Source organism: Camelus dromedarius, chromosome 6 (assembly GCF_036321535.1).
Source record: "Camelus dromedarius isolate mCamDro1 chromosome 6, mCamDro1.pat, whole genome shotgun sequence".
Taxonomy (NCBI): Eukaryota; Metazoa; Chordata; class Mammalia; order Artiodactyla; family Camelidae; genus Camelus; species Camelus dromedarius.
The window spans coordinates 44,312,522-44,333,684 of NC_087441.1; the positions used below are offsets into that span (position 1 = coordinate 44,312,522).

Consider the following 21,163-nt stretch of genomic DNA (forward strand, 5'->3'; position numbering starts at 1 on the left):
GGAAGATTTTAAAAGACTCTTTAATTCCCATAGCAAACTTAGGAGCCCTCTGAAATAACAGATATGCACTTGAGCAAAGCAACTGATACTTGTGAACAAGATAAGAAATGTGGGCAGGATGACAGTATAGCCAGTATTGATAGTATAGTAAGTTACAGCTATTTAAAGGGTTCCAACCAAAAATCACAAAACAATGTTAAAGTGGAAAGAGCTGTCTGGTGGTATCCTACAGGGCTCTGCCATCTGCCCTCTTCTACTCCAGGACTTACCCTGTTTCATCAAGGACTTGTTTTAGGATCAAGATGGCCAACTGATTAAATCTGAAGAAGGTACAAAGCTAGAGGTAATAGTTAAAAAAAAAAGATACATATTTAAATACTTTTTTGGAAGCAGGCAAAGTATATACAAGCGTGACGAGATGGCACAGATAAGGCATTGCAGTGGGACGTGTCAAAAAGTCTTGAGAGTTCTAATGGATAAAAAGCCCAGAGAATTAACATTATGATGGCATTGCTGAAAACAGCTAATGTAACTTAAGCTTAATGATAAAAACAGAGTATCAAGGACAAGGGGAATAGCGGTACCGATGGTCCCACAACAGTTGGCACAAATCAGACCAAACTCTGACTACTGTTGGACCCAGATCTGGATCCCACAGTTTAAAAGAGCACTGACAGAGACTGGAACACAGAAGAGAGCATTCTGAGTGCTAAAGAGACTCAAAACCACAGTCTAGGAGAAACTGCTAAGAAAATGGAGCTATTTAATCTGGAGAAGAAGGGATTCTGAGAACATGTGAACTTGTCTTCAAATATTTAAAAGACTATCAAGTGGATGAGGAAATTGTGTTCTTAAGGTCTCATTGGGTTGAACTAAGTTTAGTAGGTAAAGTTACGGAGGTGATCTCGGCACAATAGAATTGTGTAAGTGAACTGTCTGAAAATGACTGCCTCCTCAACCAGGCATGTCCCAGTTGACAAACCAGGGCCAGTCAGCAGAGCCTAGATGACCTCCACTGGGGAGACACAGAGGGAACTCCCCTATCAGACAGAGAACAGAGCCAGGAAACCTTCCGACTCTGAGTTGATGAGGTAATTAACTAAAAGCATCTGGGTGCCATTATTAACACTGATTCAATAACTGGCATCTGAGATGATGTGTGACATATTAATCTAATTTAGAGCAAAGCTTCAAACAGTGGTTTTGAGCAGATCAATAATGTGGGGCTTTGAGTCACAGACGTAGTTAGTTACCTGAAGGGGACTGGTTTGGATGAACTCTGGACAGAGCTAGGTTTATTCCTCCTTCCCTTATCATTCAATAAAAATATTATTTCAGAATAAATCACTGGTAAACACAGTATAAAATACAGAATGGTCACCAAATGTGAAACACAAGCAAATACAAAATAAGGTTAATTGATATTATGTTACAGTAAATGATAGAATAATATCATCTAAGTTTGCAGATTTTACAGCCATCCTATATGATTTTCAATAAATGTCACAACTAGAAAATGTAGTCTCTTTAAAGAATAAGAACAATACTAACATCTGTTGGACTTACTATGTGCTAAAGATTTATATTACCTAATTCTCAGAAAAACCTAGGTCGGACACCATCATCTCTATTTTACTAATGTGGAAACTGAGAATTGGACCAGTTACGTGACTTGCCTCTGGTCACCCAGGTATGAAGGGAAGGTAGTCTCTCCAGAGTCTGGCTGCTTGGAGACTGTGTTTACTCTGAGTCAGATCCAGTACTAAGTATTTCCCACACTTTGTCTCATTTAATCCTCAAAATGACCTGTGAGATGTGTGTAGTCATCTGCATCTTACAGTTAGGAAAACAAGTTTTTCCAGAGGCTAAGTAACAGGTCTAAGGCCATGCCCTTGCAGAAATTTCAGCTCAGCTCCTGACAACCATGCTCTCATCTTGTTACTGATTTTGGCTAAACTGTTCATTTCTTCTGAGAATTATAATACTGATTTAACTGTCATCAAAATAATCTGTATAGGTTGGTAACACTAGAAAAGTCCAAAATAAAGCACTGAAATTTATCCTACATGCTTTATAAATACTGTTTATGAGCAGTATCAATTGTGGATGCCAAAAACCAATTTTTGGAATTTTGACATTCTGGAGAAGAAAAAAAAACAGACCAAATCAACTGAGAGAGCCCTACTATCTACTTTGATAAAACTTTATTCTCAGTTGGCAGGCTTGTAGCTGACACATTCTCTCTGCACCTCGGTTTCCTTTAAAAAAAAAAAAGAATGGGAATGTAACATCAGCTTCCTTTTATTCCCATGAATAAACTCCAACACTGCCTGCCTCAGTTATGTAACTCAAGGTAAGCAAGTGGTTTAATATATGCTTGTAATTTACAAGCTAATTTTCAGCAATAGAAAATCAAGTTTTGTTTGTTCCCAAGTTGTATTTTAATAGCTTCAATACTTTAAGAAAACACATAAAGTTTCAGAAAACCAACCACATTTACCCATAGTCAATTGCATCACCAAGGCTAAATTTAGGTATTTATACTCATCTCTCACCCAATAAACATAATTAGCTCCAATTTTTGTCAGCAAAAACCCTTAGCAATCATTTATTAATACTAAACTTAGTGGGAAAACTAGCACTGCTTCATGTATAGGGAAAGTAAGCTTAAGGATTAAGCTGGTTATTCCAGTAATATGCAATTAAAAGAATGAAACTGAGAAATGTATAAACTCTGACATTCCCTTAATGTTTTAAATATTCCTGAAGTAACAAGAGAACTTGGTAACCACTGTAACATGAGCACTTGCCAATTTACCAGTTGTTTGTGGACTGTTCACATGATTGGACTGTTCACATGATTGGCACAGACTGGCAATGATCCCAGTGGTGTTTGGGAGGCATCTTTGCACAAAATAAGGGCTGTATCACATTGAGCAGCATGAGGGAACCTGACATCACAGGCCTTGAGCAGAAGGGCCAGGCTCCAACCTCCTATGTGAAAAAATGTTACCTATCATCAGTACATGACTCTTCAATTAAAAACACTAGAGTCTGTTGGTTAAAGCCTCACAATGACTCTGGGATGTGAACCCTGTCATTTACATTTTGCAGGTGAGGAAAAGGAGGCTTACAAAGAGGTTAAATAACTAGTCCAAGGTCACACAACTGCAGAGATTTCAACCTAAGTCTACTTGACCCTGAGGCTTGTGCTAGAAGGCGTCCTTTCAGAACACCTCAGGTAAACAGTTCATTCCTTTCGGGACTATGACTACCAATTTAACTGTCATCAAAATAACCCATACTGGCGAATGACCCTAGAAAGCCTGGATGGAGCAGTCAGGGTGGTGGGAAAGTGGTATCAGCCACTAAAGCCACTGCTCTGGTTTCCCGTCCTTCCCAGGGTTGCCTAGAGCTCCCTGTGCTTCCTGGAGGAAAGAACACTGGCATTCCAAAGTGACGCTGCTTAGACGCCACATTAAAATCCCAAGACCGACTCCTTAGAAGAGTTCTTTGTCGTTCCGCGTGTGGAGGAAGCACTCAAAAATGATGTTCATGGTTTGCTTTAGTGGAGCTTCAACTTATGGTCAATGAGGAAGCTCTGAAACTTTACATCTTATGGAAAATGTAAAACGTTAATCAGCAATGACGATTTCTCAAACCTACTATCGGGACATCAATGATGCTAAATTCCTCATGGCAAACATGCAGCAGGACTGACTACTTTAGCCTATATGATTATTTCTCAAAAAGAAAGTATCTCATATTCAAAGTACCATCAAATCTGAGTTTACATAGTACACTAGAAAGAAAAATACCTTCTTCTTGTTGGTAAAAGTCTCATGGTGTTTTTATGATGCAAATAAAAATCTGTTGGGAGTTCCCAGAGGTGAGGTTTCCCTTCAGTGGGATGGAAAACTCCCAGGAAGAGATTAATGGAATCTTGTCTATCAGCATCTAAAAAGCAAAAATATGTAATTTAGGAAATCCATTACTGACATATACAACTCAGGGAATGTTTTCTTAGGAGGATAAGGGTACAACTGTGATTTCATGGAACACACCTCTGAAAATAATAGCATTTGTACTTCAAAAGTCATACATGGAAAAAAAAAGTCATACATGCATGCAAAATCTAAAACAGCCACCAAGATTTTGAGAATTAAAACTTTGCTTCAAAATATTTCCTTTTACTTAATATCTCTCATTATAAGGAAGACAGTGAACATAAACTGCTTCTTGAATTTGAGAGATTCTTAAAAATCTTTAAGAACTTCCATAATGTCTTATTGATTTTATTTTAATAAAGACATATTCTCACCATATGTTAGTTCACCTGAAACAAAACAGCTTCACTTTATTGCAAAGACAAGCAGAGATGTCAGAGACAAATAAAATGACCCAATTCCTACCCATACTCTGTTGCACCACCTTGAACAAGTCAGTTTTCAAGTTTCTACTTTTAATCCGTGAAAAGATATTCTCCATTTCTTCAGCAGAGACCATGTTTACACTTTCAGTCCCCCTCAGCTGTGGGTCTAGCCATTCCCTTTTATATTTGATAATGAAGGCAGAATGAGCACATGCAAAACAGCCTCATTCTAACCATTCAAACACCCCACAATTACCTTTTCAAAATACACTGCAAACTAATAAAACAGACCATATATATTTTATATATATATATATACACACACACACACACACACACACACACACATATATATATATATATATATACACCCACTGTAGCTCCTCTTTTTTTTTTTTTTCTTATTTTGGTAGAAGTGATGATAAGCACTGAAGTGACCTCACGCGCCATCCCCCCTTCTGCACTGTCACCTCCCTTGCATCCTTCATTCTTTCCCCTCATTTCCTTCTTTCCATTCTTGTCTCCAAGCCCTCATATATTCAAGTTTGGGGCAGACATCCACCAAATAAGTAATAACCTCTTTCTGAAAATAAACACAGAACTAAAAAAAGAGCACAATAGAAATGACTGCTTTTGAGACAAGATAATATTATCATAAAATCAATTTTCTTCCAACAGTTAAAATGAACACAGAAAAACCTGAAATTAGCAACATGTTCTCATGGGCTATTTGCTCATTTCAGCAAAAGCAATAAATGAAATATGGTACATCAAACATGTATACCAGATATATGTTTTGACAGGAACCACGCCATTAAAACAGCCCTTAACCTTTCAGGCTAAAAGTAATATATAAAAGGGATGTGTTTATATGCTGAATATCTTTGGGGTCTTTTTTCCCATTTTTTTGAGAAAAAATATCAAGTGTTAAATGATGCAGACATTACTACCCCAATTTGCACCCTCTTAACACAATACAAAAGTAAACAGACCGCTTTTATAGTAATTATATTCTTTATGCTTCTTGAATAGCCTTAATGGCACTTAATAATTCATATCATATAGTAACTCAAAATATCTTAATCCTATCTAAAAAAGCTCTCCATTATTCAGCCATGTTTTCACAGAGCTTCTTTTATCTTTTATTAAACATAATAGTAGCTTCCTTTCATTTTTAGCAAGTATGGTAAAATGTAAGATGTGAGAAATACAACCAAATAAAGGACATTTCTTCTAAGGATTATAACAAAGATCTTGAAGGCACTGCTGTTATTATAACTTAAAATATATCTACGATATACATGGTCATCTACTAAGCTTGGACTCTCGGGTCAGCCCCAATGAGCCTGAGGATCTGTTCCTGGCCACTTTTGATTGCGAATAAGGCCTCCACCTTCAGGACGACAGCAGTTCTTTGGATACTGACAAGAGCCTAAAACAGGTAGGTTCTCTGCAGTTGTGGATAACAAAATGATGACCGACTTTTGTATTCAATCATGCTTCAAAGGACACAAGAATATGCACCATTCAAACTCCATCCAAACAGTTAAACACTAACCAGTTTTATTACCTACTGTATTTAAACAGATCAGGCACGAACATAATAATTCTTTTTAACTAGCCAAAAATTCATTTTGAAACTAGAATATTTGATCGAATATTAACTTCGTGATAAGGTGGCCTCTGAAATGAGTGATGGAAAGGGATATTATTCAATAAATAGTACTGTTTAACTATTGGTGGGGAGTGGACAATGAAATTAGACCCATACCTCATACTGTATGTTGAAATAAATACGAATTAAATGTAAGAAAGACAAGGACAGAAGGGACAGGCTGGGAGTTCGAAATTTGTAGATACTGACAGGTATATATAGAATAGATAAACAAGATTATACTGTATAGCACAGGGAAATATATACAAGATCTTGCGGTAGCTCATGGTGAAAAAATGCGACAATGAATATATGTGTGTTCATGTATAACTGAAAAATTGTGCTCTACACTGGAAATTGACACAACACTGTAAACTGACTTTAACTCAATAAAATAGAAGTTAAAAAATAATAATAAATAAATAAAAAGAAAGACAAAGAGAACAAAGAGAAACATGCAATTTTAAAAAGAAACAGACAATGAACATACAAAAATTCAGCTTTACCAGTTATTAAACAAATGCAAATTGAAAACAATATACCATTTTCTACCTATTAAGCTGGCAGGTACTTTTCAAAATGGGCACTCCTATACTCTGGTGAGGGAGAATTAACTGCTATAGCCTTTTCGTAAGGCAATTTGGCTACAACCATATGTTTTTTTTTTAAAGGCCCTGAAAATATCTATACTCTGATCTAATAAACATGCTTCTGGAATTTTCATAAGAAAAGATAAAAAGTATGCAAAAAAAAAAAGCTGTATGTTCAAAGATGTGTGTTTACAAGGAACCTAAATGCACGATAATAACAAACAACCACACCACGGTGCTTCTAAAGGACAGACTGCCACAAGGCTACTAAAAATCATGTTGTAAAAGAATATTTAAGGTCATTAAGATTACTCACATTATCTGAAAGGGCAAACGCAGAATATACATTACCTGTATAGTAAAACTAGAATGATCAGGGACTCCTAAATATGAACAAGTTGCTATCTCTGGAAGGTGAGGATTATATGATTTATTTGTGAGTTGTTCTATACTTTCTATAATTAACATGTATTACTTTCACAACTGAAAAAAAAAAAAAACCACCATTCATTCGTTCATCTAAGAACTTACTATGTCCCACACTGGGGTACGGTCACATACAAGACTGATTTTGGTGCTCATGGGGCTTACATTCCATGGTGTGAAACAAACATAATATACAAGAAAATAATGTACAAGGTACTTTCAAAGGATGTCAGTTCTATGAAGAAAATAAAAGAGTGACATGAGAATGACGAGAGAGGAAAAGGACACTTAGATTGGCTGGTCCGGGGAAGGGGTGGTGACTGGAGTGTCTGAGGAGGCAGCATTTGCACTATAAGGATGAGAAGGAGGTGGCCACCCAGAGCTCTGAGGGCTGTGCCCAAGCAGGACAGACAAACAAAACGCCTGAATGGGGAACAAGCTGGGAAGCTCCAGGAACAGCAAGAAGGCCAGAGAGGCCAGAGGGTAAAGGAAAGAGCGGTACCAGGGACTCCACAAGGACGGTAGGTGCCAGTAAAGACTCTTACTTCACATGCAGTGAGAAGCCCTGCAGGGGTTTCTAGAGATGGGGATGATAAGATCTAAGTCTTAAACAGATCACTCTGGCTGCTGTGAAGAGCAAGGTCAGAAGAGGGAGGCAGAGAGATGCGGCTGGAGCCGCTGCACTTGTCCAGATAAGAGTCACGAGTCGTCTGCACGAGCATGGCAGCAGAAAGGACAAAAATGAGGATTTGGGATATACTTTGGAGGCAAAGCCGATAAGATCTGCTGAGGGATGAGACTGGGGATCATAAGGAAAACAAAGAAATCAAGGAGAATTCCTAGGTTTCGGAACAGAACAGTGGGCGCTGAGGGAGAAAAAACAAGTGGAGAAACAGGTTTGGGGACAGAGTTAAAAGTTTCTGTCTCAGAAGTGGTCAGTTTCAGATTCTTCTTTGATATCTGTGGAAGGAAGAAATCTTGTCCCCATTCCTCCCTAGGACCCCCTGAATATTTTACATGACATGGCAAAAGGGATTTTGCAGATGTAATTGAAATTATTCATCACTGACTTCAAGATAGGGAAGTAAATATCCTGTCTTATCTGGGTGGGCCCACTGTAATTACATGAATCTTTTAATGACAGAAGAGGAAAGTGGAAGAGGAAGGCAGAGAGGGTCCGGCACACCACTGCTGGCTTTAAAGATGGAGTGGGCCGCAAGTCAAGGAGGGCAAGAAGCCTCTAGAAACTGAGACTGACCCCCAGCCAACAGCCAGCAGGACCCAGGGACATCAGTGCTTATAACCACATGGGAATCTGCCAACACCCTGAATGAGCCTGGAGACCTTCAGATCAGAGCCCACTTTCTGACTTCATTTTGATTTCATTTGACTTCATTTCAGCCTGGTGAGACCCTAAGCAGAAAACACAGCTGAGTAATGCTGTACCCAGACTTCTGACCATAAAAATTATCAGATAATAAGCAGCTGTTTCAAGCCACTAAGTTTGTGATAATTTGTTACAGCACTTGTAGAAAACTAATACAACATTCAGGAGAAGATGCTGGCTAGGTAGGCATTTAGATAAATAAGTCTGGAGTTCAGGAGTCCAGGTTAGAGATATAAATGAGTGTCAACTGCATGGTACTTAAAAGTTGGATGAGATGCCCCTAAGGGAAAAGTGTAGAAAGAGAAGAGGAGGGTTTAGAAATAGGACAGAAGTCAACAGGGAGACTGAATGAGACAGCACAGAGGCTGAGTTTCAGGGAAGAGTGCTCAGGTGTGATATAAACTGCTGAAAGGCTGAGTAAGATGAAGACAGAAAAGGAACCTCTGGATTGGGCCATGTGGAGATTGGTGGTGACATTGACAAGCGCAGTGTCAGTGGTATGCAGGCCCAGGGAAGTAGGTGGAGAGAACAGGATATGAGAGAGGAAACAGACATGCAGATAATTCTTTCAAGAGATCTTGCTTTAGGAGAACAGAGAAATAGGACTTCAGCTAAAGGGGGTGTGAGATTAACAGCAGAAAGGTTAGATGGAAATGAGGCAGTAGAGGGGAAAAACTGACGATATACAGCAAGGAGCATATAATTGCAGGGGAAAGCAGGAAGGGTGGGATTCTAGGGCACCGTGGAGTGGTTGGCCCAAGATGGGGTAGAGCTATTCCAACCACTGTAATAAGATATAAGGTAGAAACTATGGGTGCCGAAAAGGACAGGCTCTGCATTTGGTAGTCAGAAGGAAGAGTTCACCCCCAATGACTTACTTTCTCCATGAAGTATGAAGCAAAGGAGCCCGCTGAGACTGGTTTAAGGAGTGAGGCAAGGTATGAATGGTCACTTTGGAGAGAGAATGAATGTATTAGGGAGATTTAGCAGGACCGTCAGGATTCTGAGTATCCTTTAGAGAACTGCAGTCAGTTTAAACTGAGAGTAGTAACTGCAGCTTTTTCTCCTGCCGTGTTTAACTGCTTTGGTTGCAGAGCAGGTGGATAGCTGGGTTTTAGCCAGAGTTTTATTAATGTGATTCAAATGTTATTAAAACAAAACCTTTTGCAATTGTTTGCTTTCTGCCATTGCCAAGTATAGCTTATTCACTTTGAACCTGCTCTGAGAAGGATGACCTTAGAAGTCCATCTCACTATTTTTTTTTTGTTTGTTTTTTGTTTTGTTTTGCGGGGGTGGGTAATTAGGTTTATTTATGTATTTATCTTTAATGGAGGTACTGGGGATTGAACCCAGGACTTTGTGCATGCTAGGCATGCACTCTACTACTGAGCTATACCCTCCCCCATCTCACTATTTTAATAAATGAAAATGTGCTCAACACACTCTGTTTCATGTCCCTCTTTCGGGGTGCACAGAAAGGGAAGGAAACTGCTCCACTGCCTCACAGCACTACCATAATGCTGGGCGATGCCATCTCGACACTATTTTCTATAATCGTTGCTTTCCATGCAAGGTGAGCTTTAAAGTCTTTAGTCTGTGAGCTTTTTTTTAAATCTCTGTTTGAGAAGGATATGGTTCCTCTCCAAAGAATGAATAAACACACATTCACACATGTGTGCATAATACGTATGTATGTGTATGTGTACAGGTGAGCTATTATTAACTACTGCAGATATCTTATTGTTTTTTTCCCTTACAATCCAATTTAAATTCAGGCCCTCAGAAAAAAATTCAGGCTTACAAAAATATAAGTGTAAAAAAAAAAAAAAAAAAGGAAAGATTTAGAAAGAGCTTAACAAGGTCCTTTAGGGAATTATAACTATGAAGTTCTTCCTAAACACCCAAGGGAAGTATCTAGGTACCTGGTCTTGCCTTGCTGGCATCCTGGGGCTGCTTATGTAGCCAGTTATGTTAGAGACCAAAGGACACTTCTTGGAGACAAACTCCAGAACATGGTAATACACGAAGCCTCAAGGACAGTTTTTAAAATGAACCTGAAAGGGAGTCAGGTGAATTGCCCACACAGCATCAGTCTGTCTCTGTGAACCACGAGGGTAATATTCTTAACAGCCTAATTTCAAGTACCTTACTGCCTGCTGCAGAGGCATAACATGAGGAAACTGATTAAGTTTTACAAAGTTATCTTGAGTACTTTAAAGAAAATGGTTCTATTAATATATTACCATTATATAATATCCACTGTAATTTAAAAATAAGTTGCACACCCCAATGACACCGTGCTTCTCAAAATAAAGAAGTCTGTTTTAGCCACATTATTCATTAAATATTTCCTTTCATAATAGTTCCTCTTTCGGTTGTGCATAATTTTGCCTTATCTTTCCATTATGTGCACATTACTTATTCATGATCACCTTCTGTCTTTTAATGGTTTCTTTTTTAATTCTGGACAAATACACATTCACGGTTTGTGCCCCAGTCTGATTGAAAAACACATTTCTTGGTTCTTAAGTGTCATAATGACTCCCTTTTCGGGGACAATCATGACAGGAGAAGGGCAGAAGAGTGGATGACCCTTTCGATTAGGGCAGTTTTAACTCTTTCACGGTAACACATACCCAGAGGAACGTGCACTTGTTGGCACATGACTTACACAGCTGTTACAGGTTGAACTGTGTCCCCACCAAAAGAAATGTTGAAGTCCTAAGCCCCAGGACCTGTCAGTGTGACCTTATTAGGAAATCCAGTCTTTGCAGATACAGCCAAGTTAGGATGCAGTCACAATGGAGTGGGCGCTGGGGGGCCTTAATCCAATATGACTGGTGTCCTTATAAAAAGAGAGACACACAAACATACGCACAGGTTGGAGAACGCCACAACGACCGGAGGGGAGAATGTCACGTGACACCAGAGGTAGAAATGAAAGTGCGGCAGTGGGAAGCCAAGGATCCCCAGGAGACCACCAGAAGCTAAGAGGCAAGTAAGATTCCTCCCCTGGAGCCTTCAGAGGGTGCACGGCCCTGCGGACACCCGACTTCCGACTTGTGGCCTCTAGAACCATGAAACAAAACATTTCTGTTGTACTAAGCTACTCAGCCTGTGGAACCTTGTTACAGAAGCCCTAGGAATCTAGCCCAACAATGAAGCACAGCCAGTGAGTACACCTCTAGAGAGAATCTCAAAGCAGTTCTAATTTGTAAAAACAAGTGAAACCATGTGTTATTTTTTATTGTTTCTAGCTATCGATAATAATCAATTGTTTGCAATATGTGTTGTAGCCAACTGGCCCACGTCAATACATACTAACATCTTCACTGGGAACCACAGCAGTAAGTGTAATAAAGGACAATGGGAACACTTTAATATTTTTGCTTTAGAATCTAGAATTTAAACTTATGCTACTGGCTTCAGTTTCTAAATTTAACTCTCCTAACTCCTAATTTTTGTGCAGATTAATACACTTTGATTCTTAAGTTCCTAAATCCAGCTCAGGGACTCATGCATACAGAGGAACAGCTAAATACTCTTAAGGCCTGTGGTGGCTCTGTGGTTCGTATTACATATTGAGCTTACTGGGAGTAGTTCAATGGGCATAATTCTCAGTGAATTCAAAAGACATGATCTGAGCAGCCTAAGAGCATTACTGAGAGGCTACATGCTATTAGGCTGACATACTTATTCCTACTAATTCTTTAATCCAGGGAAAAGGGGAAGTTGTAGGTGATGAGTTAACTCATGCATTTATTAATTCATTCCATGAATATTTTGTGTGCCATGAGCAAAGCATTAGGGCCACTGCAGTGCACAAGCTGCTCAAGGAGCTCTCGGGTCTCATGGGGTGGGGGTGGGCACAGAACACAACTCATGGCTCAGGTAATGGTTTAAGTCTGCTAAATGCCACAGAGCTACAGAATGCTCCAAGAACAAACACTGCAGGACCTTCCTCAAGGGAGTGAAAAGTAGAGTGAGCTCTACAGGCTGGCTAGGAGTTAACTGGGGGAGGACTGCAGTCATGCTCCCCAACGGGTGGAGCAAGAGCCTGTGGCAAAAGAAGCCCAACTTCTGGAAACTGTAGAAGGTCCCCGTGTCTGGAGCGTAGTGATGGGGGATGGGAATGGCGTGAACGGCTGGATGGCAAGGTTGGCGGGGTCAGACCACGCAGGGCCTCTAGGTCTGTCCTGTCCCTTCCACACCAACCAGACTGCCAGCCGGCTTCCGACCCCTCCAAAGTGTGTAAATAAGCCCATTCCTACTTGATGTGGTGGACTCCAAAGTGGCCCCCTTGCTCCCCACTCCCGGTGTTCACACCTTACTGTAATATCTTCTGCTGCGGCGTGAACTGTGTCTCCCTAAAAAGATAAATTGAAGCCCTAACACCCAATACTCGTTAATGTAATCTTGTTAGGGTCTTTGCAGACATAAACAAGTTAAGATGATGTCATACTGAGTTAGGGTAGACTCTAATCCAATATGACTGGTGTCCTTACAGGAAGAGGGAAATCTGACACAGACCTAGACACACAAAGGAAGAAGGCCATGTGACAATGGAAGCAGAGACTGAAGTGCTGCAGCTGCAAGCCAAGGGACACCAAGGACTGCCGGCAAACTACCAGAAGCTGGGAAGAAGCAAGTCAGGATTTTCCCCTGTGGGTTCCAGAGGGAACCTGGCTCTACTGACAACTTGATATTGAACTTCTAGCCTCCAGAACTGTGAGAAAGCAAGTTTCTATTGTTTTAAGTCAATTACTTTGTGCTATTTTGTTAACAGCAGCCCTATGAAACTGATACAGCTTTCCCTATGTGTTGGTGGGGCCAATGATTTGCTTCTGAGCAATGGGTAAGGCAAAGAGATGGGAGGTCACTTCCATGACTACACTATGTTACGTAAGATTCTGTCTTGCTAGCAGACTCATTCTAGATAGACATTCTCTTTCCTACACCGGCTATGAAGACAAGCTGCCACGAGTCCCAAAAGGTGTAAGTCCACAAGGAACTGCAAGGAATTGAATTCTACTAACAAACACATGAGCTGGGAAGCAGATCTTTCCTGAGTCAGGCCTCCACATGAGACCACAGCACTGATAACATTTTGACTGCAGCTTTGTGAGACCCTATCCAGAGAACCCAGCTAAGCTGTGCTTGGAATTCTGACCTACAGAAATCATGAGATAATGAATATATGTTGTTCTAAGCTGCTAACTTTTCAGTAATTTGTTAGAAAGCACAGAAAATTAATATACTTCAACAGTAGTAGAGCCAACTGCCTTTGCATTCTCTCTAGGCATGGAAAATGTTGAAAAGCTAATTCTTTTGTGGATGTTTTCACGCATTCTTCCAAGGTTCCCAACACGGGACTCTCTTGCAGTTCCCTTGGTGTAAGCACATGTATCTTCTCACACCAGGCAGTTTCCTGCAACTTGTTCCTCAGGAATCCAGTGAATTCTGCTTCCTGCTGCAAAGGATCTAGGTCAATGCCATGCCAGCACTCTCCCCCATGAGGCCTGCCTCTGGTCACCTGTAAACAAGGATCCTTGGGCCTAACCAGTTCTAGGAGGGTAGGCCACCCCCATCATGGCAGCCTTCTCCTCAGCCCATCCCTCTGCTTCAGCTTTGCCACACAGCAGTCCAAAGCCAACAGCTCCATGGGGTCCCGCCAACAACAGAACACTACATTAAGCTTGCCCAGAGTCCTAGTCCTCTCTAGGTGTGAGGTGAAGGAGTAGGCGCGTGGCAACAGTTCATGCCAAGAAATCTCTTTACCAATCTCTCCTTTCCATATTCTATTCATGTTTTTACCCTTGATCTGATTCAAAAGGCCAAGACTCATGGAGTAAGTCTGAGTACTTTCTTTGTAAGTTCTGTGCATGGGATCTGTCTCCCAATCACTATGGCCTGGGACATCTGTTGTGTCAGAAATCCCATTGCCATTTTAACCACCTGTTACTTTTAGTAATCTCAAGCCATAAAATGAGAAGACAGTACAATTCAGTGATAATGTTACTATCATTTCTAGCTGACATTTAAAAGAATCACTGATATTTACATTCTTAGACAATTGTCAAGACTATGAACCCAAGTTAAAAATAATTACTTGGGGAGACAGTGTAGCTCAAGTGGTAGAGCGCATGCTTATCATACACAAGGACCTGGGTTCAATCCCCAGTACCTCCTCTGAAAAAAAATAAGTAAACCTAATTAACCCCCCCAAAAAATAAATAAATTAAAAATTACACTGTTAAAAACAAAACAAAAATAATTATTCAATACTCTCAAAAAAAACTTATCTATGTATTACAAGCAAAAATACAGAAGGAGGCAGAAGCCAAGGAATCATAGTTTGAATTATGTAAAAGCCCCATTTATGGGTGGCCAAAATTCCCTATTTAAAATATAAAGTTTATTCATTCATTTACTGAACACCTCCTAAGTGACAGATTCTACTTAAACTTTTAAAATATTTAATTTTGATTTTACTAATCCAGTTAGTCTAAAAAAAAGTCTATGTATAAGAAGAAAACACACAGCAGGTAAGTCTTAGAAATGCCTGTTACTCCTGAATTACCTGAAAAAGCATTGCTGTAGTATCTAGACAGGGTCTGCATGATGTCTTTTGAGTGCTGGGTCCACGGTGCTATCTTTCTGTAGGTTTTTACACGATGAACAAGTTGAGAACCACCGTACTGAAGGGACAGGGTATCCCCATGATCTTCATAGAGTTCCTCAAATAACCTAAGCAAAAAAAAAAAAAAAACCAAAACCCAAACACTAAAGAATTTCACCCAAAGTATTATACACGTTATTCACTTAGCCACAGACTCAAAATGAGTCTTTTATTTTATGATTTCCTCTGCGCCTTTCTTTTCAAGCAGACTCTTCAATATCTTGAAAATAAATGCATATACAAAATATATTTTATAGTAATTGTCTAATAAGGAACAAAGTCATGGAAAACACTAAGAAAGCATTAGGGGCACCAAACACATTACCCATCAAAGCCAGACCAAGGGAGTTCTAACTCTATTAGAAGACTCCTAACTTTCTGCAGGCGGCCTGATCAGTTTATCTCCCACAACCGAATTTTGTTCTGAGTTGTCTCTGGAAAAAAGGACATGCTCTTGTCACAGACAAATCAGGTTCTTTCCTAGGAACACAAGTTGGAAACTTGTGTTTCTTCAAGAGTGTGAGAAGATTTTCAGGGCAATGATATCTGCAGATCTGGCCCCTCGTAAGCTGATCACTTTCCTTTACAGAGTCTTTATGACTGTCTCAGATGACCAGGAACAGCTATCATTGCATTTTCAAGAAACAGTACTTCACGCAATGTCATGGACCCAAAGGACAGTGAAGGAACAGTAATCCCTACTGAAGAATCAATCTCTTACCTGTCTTACATGTTTAATTCAAAATATACAAAGGCACATTACCTTTTTTTTCCTGATGTAGGATTTTTTTTTTAAACCCACTAGTTTAGATTTACCTAAAGCACTTTGGATTTATCTCAAGAACATAGTGTTTATTGATAATGAACATGAATAGGAAAACAAAAACCATGGTAACAACACACTAGACTTTAATGGAAACATGTATCACAGAATTAATTTCAATAATGTCTTTTACAACATAATTTTTGAGACGCTAAAAGGAGAAACAAGTTCCTGAACGTCCTTATTATTAATCAGATTTGCTTTCTGTCATTATTGGCATTTGAAAGGCAGGAAATAAGGCTTACCTAACTGCATCTGTATCAAATTGTAGATTTGGTTTGTCAATTAATCCCAAGGAATACAGCTGGTAAGCCAGAGCACATTTCCCCACCATAAACTGCGCCGTGTTGGTGCGATCCAAACAGTCTACACAATTGGTTCGAAGAACACCAGTCTAAAGAGAAAAACCTTAAGACTATCAATCGTTATTCAGTCACCAAAACTGCTTCCATCCTACTTTAGATTTCTTTAAGTATAAGAAAAGCTGTAGGCAGAGTATTACTCCTGAACAAATAAAGAGGAATTTTTTTTAATTATAAATGGTTATATTTGCTGTTCACTTAATATTGCTACAGCAGTATCATTACACCTCCTTGTCTGTATTTGAATTTTCTTCTGTAGTTTAACAATATAAAACAAATAGCTAATATTTTCCACATGTACCAATTAGTAAAATATGTGCTCCCCCCATCTATCTCCTTTACTGTACAAACCAAATATTCAGTGCTTGAGGCCATATCATTCTTAAAGTATAATTAATATGTATAGTGATTATATTTGACGAATTTTCCAAAGTCATTCTAATTTATTATTTTCACATTTCTGTTTATATTTCTATTTCCAGTAATAAAACTTATACTATATAGAAAAAAATCCAGGGGTCATTATTATTTTAGGTACACATCCTTTGCAAGAGTTAAACACTAGCATCTTTAAAATTCATTCTCAAATGATTAATAATTTTGCATTCAATAAGAAGTGTCTTTCTCCATGGCTGCTTTCAGAAAACATCATACACTGTGGATACAGAGTCTATTCATTATTAATACAATGTCATCCATACCTGCAGGCGACCAGTGGGAATCACATACCCTCCAAGTTCATTCCACCTGTGTTTAAAACATACATGGTTTAATTTAAAAGCAATTTTAATAGCATAATCTATATTCATTCCTGGTACTAGCTCTTTATTAAAAATCAAAGTAATAGAGCTGAAGGCCCCTGAATAATCAGCTGATTCTACTTACTCTCACTCTTTCAGGAAAGTGAATATGCAAATTACAGAGATGCTATCTGTGCTCTCTTCAGAGGGAGACCAGGGAAGGAGCATCTCAACTTGCTCCAGCCCCACACACCAGCATTTTGTCACCCATGTGCAACCAAAACCTCTCTTGCTTTAATTTAAGCCCATGTCCTATTTGGTCCCTACAGACATGAGTAATAATTGCAGGGCAACTTTCTAGTAAGATCTTCCAAGCCTCATCCTTCTCCCCTCAACATTTGGATGCTCTACCTCCTCCAGCTTTCCTTCATGGAGCTTTCTTACATTCCTTTGGTTGTTTTGTAGACTTCCTTATTATTTTCTTTCCTACATATTTTCTCCATGTGCTAATAAATGCATGGGGATATGTTCTAAGCACTATATAATGGCACTGAAGTTTTATTTTCATTATTTAAAAGAAGGTGCAGTGCAGGGAAGAGTTAACACAGTAGGCCCGACTGCTGTCCCCAGAACGGCCAGCTTACAAAGTTGGCCCCTGGCGGGCATCTGAAACTCAGGTTCCTACCATTCCCAGAACAGACAAGAGCAGCTCACTGTGCCTAAACTGTCTGTAGAAACAACATGGTTTTGCAGCACATCCTTTCCTTCTGGGAGTCTGATATGGTGGTAGGTGCCAGGCAGAGGCTACCTATGGGACCACCTCTAATAAAAAAGACCCTGGCACCGAGCCTCTAATCATCTCCCCCGCTTGGCAACATTTCACACCTGCTGTCACAAGTCGGTGGGGGAATTAAGCACGCTCTGTGTGACTCCACCAGGAGTGGGCTCTGGAAGTGTCTGCCTGATTTCCTCTGGACTTTGCCCCCTGCATCTTTTCCCTTGGCTAATTTTGCTCTGTATCCCTTGATCGTAATAAATCATAGCCAGGAGGACAACGCTATGCTGAGTCCTTTGAGTTCTCCTACTGAATCACTGAGCCTGGGACTGGTCTTGGGGACCCTGGTCACAGGTGCCCTGAAATTCAAACTATAACAAAAGGATTACTTGCAAAGACACAACCAACTACTAGTGTGTGTGTTTTGCTTTTTGTGTAGTTTCTTTTTTTTTTTTTTTTTTTTTTACCATTATAGTTAACTTTGTTAACTGAAAATAAAATGCTGGAAATGATAATATTGGTTACTTAAAAGATAAATAAAACCCAGATGCTTGATCTGAAGAAGCTCACAAAGTAGTCATGAAGAAAGATTTGTGAGCAAATAACTATAATACAGTGATAAGTTTTCACTAAGATGTTGGTATAAATACTAATCTATAGACTAGTTTTTAAGAAAAAATTTTTCTTGCTCCTATTTAATACTGAAAAATAGAATTCATTACAGAAAACTTTTACAAAAATATTTTACGTCATGTTTGTTCCAAGAAGCAAGAGATTCCATGGCTTCCATTTCAAGGTACACAATGGCCAGAGGAAATCTCATGCCACCGTGAATGTTCATGACAGTCACGTGGGCAGCTGGTCTTCTCTCCACAAAGGAATAAATTCATCCACCTTCCAAGTAGTACAAACTGTTCATATCTAGAATATTTTTATCTATAAGGACAAAATTCTTGATTTCTTTTAAGTTTTAAAATACCATACATACTTTTCATCTGGCCGTAAAATGCTGCAGTAAGAATCGGGGCGATTTACAAAGAAGCCTGTTTTCTTCACCACGCTTTCTGCAATCACATTCAGTCGATCAAGAACATTACACAGCTTGCTGAGGGAGAGAAGGAAGAATGAGAGATGTGAGAAGAACCCAAGTCTTAATCCATACTTACTGTTACCTCTAAAGCAAAGTCTGTAGGTCTACAGTAACACTCAGGGACTTATTTTTTAAAATCTCTGGTTTGTACTCAATAGGAACATTGTTACAATTAGTTTCTAAAATGCAATGTGTACTCAATAACTGGCAAGATTTGGTACAAGGAGATATGAAGGGCCTGTAACTTAATAACAACTACTGGCAGGTCTTAAACTTGGCACATGACATCCCCTGGCAAGAGCTTTTCCCAAAGCCTTTCACTCCTCAAGCGTGGTGTCAGTTAAGTCAATATGCATTCATCAGATGTGAAGAGAGCACAATGCACAATGCAGTGGCAGAAAAATAAATCACTGGAAAATAAATTAATACCAAAGGCACCAACCCGTAACCAGGCTTATATCCTGGAAAAGTGTGAGCGCCTGTGCACGTGCGTGTGTGTGTATCTAATCACATAAAATGATTCAGAAAAGCATACAGTGAGTTAAGTGCAAAACAATACAGTAACATTTAAAAAAGAAAACTCAGAATAAGCCTAGTGTTTGTATGATGTCTGGTAAATGAGTAAAAGGACAATGCAAGGTTAATGAAAGAAAGTTCCTTGGCTGAGGTAAGTTTTGAATCAGATCTTGACAGGGAAAAGAGGGGTAAGCAACCACTCTACGGGTGGGGGTGGGGGTGGGGGCGTAGAGCAGGGAGGTGCACAACAGGAACAAAGGTTCTGGGATGGGACCTTGGCTGCTACACAGAACATGAAGGTGAGTTTTTCAGGAACAAAACAGCCCTGGAATAAAGAAGTTACTACATGCTTAGATAAACCAGGTGATGGGGCTTTAACATGACACTAAGGGTTTTGGATTTACAATAAAGAGTCATGAGTTAGGGCAGGTTCACCCATGAGGGAGATAATCTGAAAGTGGTTGAGAAAAAGAGTAAACAGGGAGATAGAAGGAAATAGGAAAAAAAAAAAAAAAAAGGTGAAACTAATGCCTTTAAGGAAAAGTAGTGGAGTAGAGATGTTCTGAAATCACTAGATATATCAAAGAGAAATTGCAAATGGTAAAAATGGTGGGCAAAAAAGAATTTGGTCAATTAATTTAAGCCCTCAAATTATACACCAGCAGTTAAACAGCTCCTCAGACAGGTTCAGGAAGGAAATTAAAAGAGTAACATTCACTTAACCAGAGGGATCGGCTTCCTGCTACTTTACATCACAAGAGGAAAATATAATCAGACTTGTAACACCTACTCACCTTTTGGTGTACTTGGCCATATCCCAAGGAATATAAATAATTGTGTGCTCAGGCGGCAGAAACTGGTTGAGGTAGGTCACAGCAGCGACGAGTTCCTCACTCAGGATTCTCTCATGCTTTCTTTTCTCTCGTTCCTTTACCAGAAATCAAACATTTTCAGTGCTCTAACTACCTTAAATCAGAGGAACAGACTTTTAACATAACTCTTCCACTAAGACAAAAAGCCTGTTAAATATATGAAAATGAAACCTACCTACTAAAATTAAACTAATATAAATGCAAAGAAATAAATACTTCACTGAATAACAGTCAACAGATAATGAGCTTTAAAGACTCAAGGAGATCAGATTTCTTGCTCGTAACCTCCTAACCTTGCAGTCCCAAGAAGCCCCACTCACGTTACATAGGCCTGTCTTACACTCCACACCCCACTTTGGCAGAGGACAGCTCCGCAAGGACTGGAAGAAGGGAACCCCCAACCCAGGCCAGCTAAGGACCAGACAAATCGACTGGGCCTGGATGGATAATCCCCAAACTGGAATAGCAGAGTAGCAGAGGGGGCTTTCACAGCCTTCATATGCTTTTTTTTTTGCCTTCATATTCTTTTAAACTTGACTCTCGTAAAACCCTGGTGACAGCCAAGGCAGCCACCTCTTTCCCTTTTACACTGTGGGTGAGTGAACTGAAGCTGAGAGGCGTTCATGGGACTACACCTGCCTGCCCACCTCCTAGCCTGCTGTGCCTCCCTAGACATCACGCTGCCTCCCATTCAGGAGGGGCTGCTGCATGTTGTCCAGCTCTGTGGCTGGAATGCTGGCTCTGCCTCTTACTAGCCACATGGCCTTGGGCAAGGTTCTCAACTTTCCTGGGCCTCCATTTCTTCATCTATAAAATGGGTAACAATGCCATATTCCTTACAGCATCAATGTGAGGTTTAAAGGAGATAAAACTTGAT

General features: G+C 39.6%; 1 protein-coding gene across 1 annotated transcript in view; it reads right to left on the reverse strand.

Moving 5' to 3' along the window:
* The window catches only part of FIG4 (FIG4 phosphoinositide 5-phosphatase), a 124,865-nt gene that overhangs the window by 53,754 nt on the left and 49,948 nt on the right, over positions 1 to 21,163 (reverse strand). The window contains exons 11-16 of the mRNA XM_010989594.3: positions 20,209 to 20,342; positions 18,797 to 18,913; positions 16,995 to 17,040; positions 16,177 to 16,325; positions 15,010 to 15,176; positions 3,819 to 3,957 (exon numbers count right to left, since the gene is read on the reverse strand). Coding sequence (XP_010987896.1) covers positions 3,819 to 3,957; positions 15,010 to 15,176; positions 16,177 to 16,325; positions 16,995 to 17,040; positions 18,797 to 18,913; positions 20,209 to 20,342 — 752 coding nt within the window. The remainder of the gene's footprint in view (positions 1 to 3,818; positions 3,958 to 15,009; positions 15,177 to 16,176; positions 16,326 to 16,994; positions 17,041 to 18,796; positions 18,914 to 20,208; positions 20,343 to 21,163) is intronic.